This window comes from Dysidea avara, chromosome 14 (assembly GCF_963678975.1).
Source record: "Dysidea avara chromosome 14, odDysAvar1.4, whole genome shotgun sequence".
NCBI lineage: Eukaryota > Metazoa > Porifera > Demospongiae > Dictyoceratida > Dysideidae > Dysidea > Dysidea avara.
In genome coordinates this window covers 2534021-2539431 of record NC_089285.1, presented here as the reverse complement: position 1 = coordinate 2539431, position 5411 = coordinate 2534021, and the positions used below count along the sequence as shown (strand labels likewise).

At 38.9% G+C, this 5411-nt stretch overlaps 2 protein-coding genes across 2 annotated transcripts; one reads left to right on the top strand and one right to left on the bottom strand.

Annotated features, from left to right (window-relative positions):
• Positions 1-39: 39 nt before the first annotated feature.
• Positions 40-3921, bottom strand: LOC136245025 (mediator of RNA polymerase II transcription subunit 21-like). The gene is made up of 4 exons (XM_066036551.1): positions 3816-3921; positions 2219-2452; positions 930-1005; positions 40-236 (listed from the first exon to the last, which is right to left on the bottom strand). The coding sequence occupies exons 1-4, from the start codon at positions 3855-3857 to the stop codon at positions 145-147; spliced, it is 444 nt and encodes a 147-aa protein (XP_065892623.1). The 5' UTR covers positions 3858-3921; the 3' UTR covers positions 40-144.
• LOC136245026 (large ribosomal subunit protein P2-like) lies at positions 3811-5411 on the top strand. Its single transcript, XM_066036552.1, has 3 exons — positions 3811-3965; positions 4027-4185; positions 5171-5411. Exons 2-3 carry the CDS (start codon positions 4027-4029, stop codon positions 5351-5353), a joined length of 342 nt encoding a protein of 113 aa, XP_065892624.1. The 5' UTR covers positions 3811-3965; the 3' UTR covers positions 5354-5411.

Below are 5411 nucleotides of genomic sequence, written 5' to 3'. Positions count from 1 at the left end.
TTAAGCTGCACGCGCATTCCACGCGACTGTCACTGTGCGTTAATTAGAAAATTGCGCATAATTCATTAATTACAGTAATATGTAATGAAATACAATATAGGATTTTAAAATCATTGTAAAATTAGGAGTTTTGTACAGGGGTAGTTAATTTTTTGAAGCAGATACTTGTGCTCGTAGTTCTAATTGAGTTTCTGCAATCTCCTTCTGGGCCTTACGTATACACTCCAGTAGTGCTTCTGTGAGGAATAACAACAACATAATTAACAGTTTTAGTGTCTAGTATTTACAGGGGGTGAAAACTCAGCTTATGAGATGTACAAACAAGTCACTATTTCATAACCAACTGTCTCACTTAACAGGGCATAACCCTTTGAGGTGACACAATTGTAAGACACTAAGCAGAAATCAGAAATGTCACTATACATCTATTTCCTATCCACACAAGGAACAAAAGTTTGTCAAAGGAATATTATTTTAAATACCACATGTAGCTGTGTGCACACACACACACAAGGAATAGTATTTCACCAGAAGCTCATGGATTTTTTATATTCTATAGTAAATAATAAAATCCAAGTGTAGAGATTTTAGAAGTTAACAGAGACCATTACACTGGAACAAGGGATGTGCAAGTTTAACCCCTACTTAGCCCATGACTGTAGGCTTTTAACCAACTATTAATCTAGTATGGTGCAGGGTTATTATACAACAGCCAATATAAGAAGCAATTAATGTGCTACCCACAAATTTACACTTTTGTGCAGAGAAATATAAAACAAAATACTCAACCAATATAGCTGATGAAGTGCCATAAAGTAAAGGCTCTATTTTTGGTAGAAAACACTAAAACTTAATCATATACAATACAGGACTATCCTTCAAACACACAGCAGACAAGCTGATGATCAGGTTTAACAATGTAGACTAACCTCCTTTAGAAATAGTTTCTCGTAGTATTCTACAACATTCTTGATTTTCTGCTTCTAGTTTCTGTAAGCTCTGAACCTAATGTAAAAGATGACTAATATCACAGTGTTGTCATCAACAACTACAACTAGTGGTAATTTAAGATGATAGGTCTATCCTGTAATTGTATGTACACACACAGGAATTATGACACTCTGGTAGGGCCCAAGAGTGACATCCATCATTACTAAAATAACAAAAATCAGATTCAATTAGAGATCATAGGAAAATAAAGTAGGGAAACAAGGGAGGTTGCCTACACATACAGATATACTAGTGGACGCATAATTTAATCCCTAATTTGGTCTGAATTAGGGATTAAATGTCCACTAGTATAACTGCAGATGTAGGCTACCTCCCTTGTTTCCCTACTTTTTTTTCCTAATCGAACTTAACTAATTTTTCCTTATACCTGTTGGTTTACTTTTTTGTAACACTATTATGACTGGTGAACCCACACAAACTACATCATAAGAAAGAATGGCGCCTGAGTTAACATTTTCATCTAAACGCGCACCCAACTACAGGGTGTATCAATTATTGACTGGAAAGTGAAGTGGCTATGATTACGCCTCGCCTTTTCTATGTTCATCCCATTGCACGGTGCTACAAATGAAGAACAGTAGAAGCGCCTTTGCAATCAATCCAGTCACCATGGACAATTCATGCATCCCAATTTTCAATTACTGGCTTGAAAGTGAAGTGACCACTATGATTTCAGCTATGTTCACCCCAACACAACGTTCAGGGAGGGGAAATACGGAAGATTCCTGTTACAAACATAGCCGGGAAGCCAGAAGCGATTGTGTCAGCAAATAGAAATGGTAAGTCCATGCATAGATAATATACTGTAGTACAAGTACTATATTATATATGGCCCATGATGCGTGCATTGTATGTACTACGGTATGCCAAAAAGCACCTGTTGGGCTGAAGCGATGTCAAAATCAGCTTGTAGCCTTAGCTGTTATTAGCTGTTATTGAGTACGCTTGTCTGAAGGCATCAGGCAAGTAGGCAGTTATAGTCAATCAGTAGAAAATTCCATTATATAATTTTTTGTTTTTAATTGTAGTAATCTATTGGAAGCATTTAGGGTCGTACTGAAGGCACTTGTGAGCCTAGTTATACCTAACCATTACTAACCAATACTGCCAAGGTGTCAAGATGGTGTTGTGAAGCTGGTTTTGGTTAGATTTTTTGGCCAGAAAAACTCAAACCTCTAATATACAGTACTAACGTACTGTATGATACCTGCATTTCTTCAGTATACTCATGGCTTGGTAATGAATCAATTAGAATATCAATATCTTGGGCAGTTCTAGTGATGAGGGAAGCAAACAACATAGTGTTGGCATCTTGTGTAGTAGTAGTAGTAGTAGTAGCTCCAGTTGATGTGGCATCCTTGTGACTACTGTCTGGCTCCTGACCAGTTGGTAATGAGTCTTGTTGGAGTACCCCAATACTGTTACAGAAATGGTTGGATAGCTAGATGGCAGGAGATACAACATACATTAACAATGTTTGGAATTTTATATACAGTACTTCACAATGTTTGTCTAGTCTCATATGGCCTTTTTTCTGCTATGATGCCTCACACAATAAGCAAGTACTCTGAGAAAGGGTCTGAACAGGATAACATACTGTAGCATGCCTCCAGCCATACGGTGGTATACTTTCATGCACTACATGATGTACAAGTCTGTTGGTTGAGTTGTTGGTGCAACCAGTCACTGAAGCTACTTCCTTAGAATAGTTAAACTTGATAGCTAGCTAGATGCCATACTAGAGTAGTGTGCACATCATGCAGCATGAGTCATCAGCTATGGCCCAGCCAGTACAGGCCCTTTCATAGGTGAAGCTAGGGAGTGTCACTCCAATAAGCACTGTATACTATGACCTGGGACCATATTCAAAGTCAGTCAAGATCAATTTGCAATTTTGACTGTTGACATTTGTTGAAAATTTGTCTTGACCGCTAATCTGGTTCCACTGTTTTTCGTGCATTACTTACTTGTGCTGCTTTAACCCTAGCGGTGAAACAACTTGACAGTTAAGTCATTCCACCATACAGATACATGTATGATGTCCTATGGTTAAAGAATTGAGGTATTATGGTGATCATAAGAGCAATGCACCTATCATTCATAAACATTTACTGTACAAATTTGTCTCCAGTACTGGGTATTTTGAACTCCAGGCGTACAGGCTACAGTCCACACATGTAATGTAAGTTGCTTGCAGTGGATTAGACAAATCCCTATTTGGGACTTTTGCTCTTACAAATTGTCCAATCCCTGCACTGTGGGTGTAGGGGTTTAACACTGATAGCCATAGGTGCACAATTGCTAAGCTTACATTTAGATACAAGCAAAATGACACAGTTTAGAAGAGGTAGGTCTTTGTGTGAAGGTTTTGTTTTGTTTGTTTGTTTAAAGGGAGACTGTTTCAGTATAAAGATTCTGCTTTTTGGCAGTGCATGCCCTCGATATACATACGTACATACTTAATTAGACTACATCTACGTACACACATACACATACAGTTAGTACAAAGCTGATACAGTGTTTTGAATTGCTGAAGCTTCTTTGTGTCATACAAGACAAAAAGAGGATCTTGGAAATTAAAAAAAACTTTGCTTGGCTCAAGTAGTTCACACTCTTGGAATAAACAAAGGTGCATTCGTGAGGAGAAGCATACATAATATACACCACAGATAATAGATGGATGTGTATATTAAGCAACTATAGTGATTCTAACACATTCGAGCATCAGCGTATGAATATACACGACCACTTAGTACCCACACTGTTATATCCTAGATGTAGTATACACACTAGCCGTTACTTACTTGGTTTATAGCATCCTGTAATTGCGTAATTCTGTCCGCCATTTTTGTAACACTAGCTCACGCGAGACATTGCACCACCACGTGTAAAAGTTTTAGTCGACTGAACATTAGCGAGTTATACGTTTCGTGTCCAAAGGACTTAAAAAGAAAGTAAGTGGGTGATGTGTCATTGTGTTGTTTAACATTTATCACATTTTTGTTGCTCCTAAAGATGCGTTACGTAGCCGCTTACTTGCTTGCTGTTTTGGGAGGAAATGACAACCCCTCTGCCGCTGACATCGAGAAGATCTTGGGCAGTGTTGGGATTGATGTGGACAAGGAGAGGTTGAGTAAAGTCATTTCTGAACTCAAAGGAAAAGACATCAACGAAGTGAGTGCTCATCGCATAATCGTTGTGTTGGGAAATTTCTCTTGTACCATTGTGAATGTAGTATCTTTTGTAATCATGTCTAAAGTGTGATTCACCTCCAGTTTACATGAAAAGTTTTGAGAGCTTGGTGACTTGTGACAGATCAACACCAAGAGGTGTCACTCCATTAGAGGACTTGCAGTGTGATGTAAATCAGCGTAATTGCAAAGTAACCGTAGCTGTCGGCCATGTTTCGGGACAGTGTTGTGGCTGAAAAGCACTTTCAGGATTTGGTACAGACTGTAATGAAACGAATCATTGTTGTGTTGTAAATACCACTCAGCTCGCTAAAAAAGGTGAAGAAGTTAGAATTGTTGAGTGGTATATTGAAATTTAATTATAGCCACCTATTTCACGAAGGCAATGATAAGATCTTCTATTTTGAAACCATCCCCGCTTCCCAGTGCCACTATACCCAGCACTTAGTGAATATATCTCGTAACCTTCATTCTGACCTAATATGCGCCATAGAAAGTTGTCCTGAAGCATGCCCGCCTAGCAACCGTTGCTTCATGTGTGCAGGTCCTCTATAGGCACTGTGGTATGATCTGTGACTGCCGGTCAAGGTCAATTTTCGATTTTGACTGTTGACTTTTGCCGAAAATTTGTCATGTCTACTGACCTGCATGTTTCCATTTGTTTTTACTATATTTTAGTGCACTACTTGCTCGCACAGCTTTGACCCTGGTGGGAAAACAGCTAGCTTGACTGTTGTCTATTGTATAAAATTAACATTGTCGTGGTCGTAGGTTGTAGTACAGTGGCTATTGGAGTGACACCCCCCTTGAACATTATGTGCCACTTACATGTACGCTTGCAAGGATGTATAGTAAAGAAGTACAGTGTTAATTTTGTGTGGGGTGATCTAGTGCATATGTCTACTTACCGAGTATGTGACAGTGATTAAGTATCTGAAGTTACTGTGTATATTTCCGTTGCATCGCAGGTGATAGCTGAAGGTCAGCAGAAGCTAGCCTCAGTGCCATCAGGTGGGGCAGTAGCAGCAGCCGGGTCATCCACTGGTGGTGGTGGTGATAAGGAAGAAGCTGCTGAAGAGAAGAAAGAAGAAAAGAAAGAGGAGTCTGAAGAAGAATCTGATGATGACATGGGCTTTGGACTGTTTGATTAGACCATTGTACTCTTGTTTTTGTTTTAAAAGCCCATATTATTAGAAAATTTGTATCTGA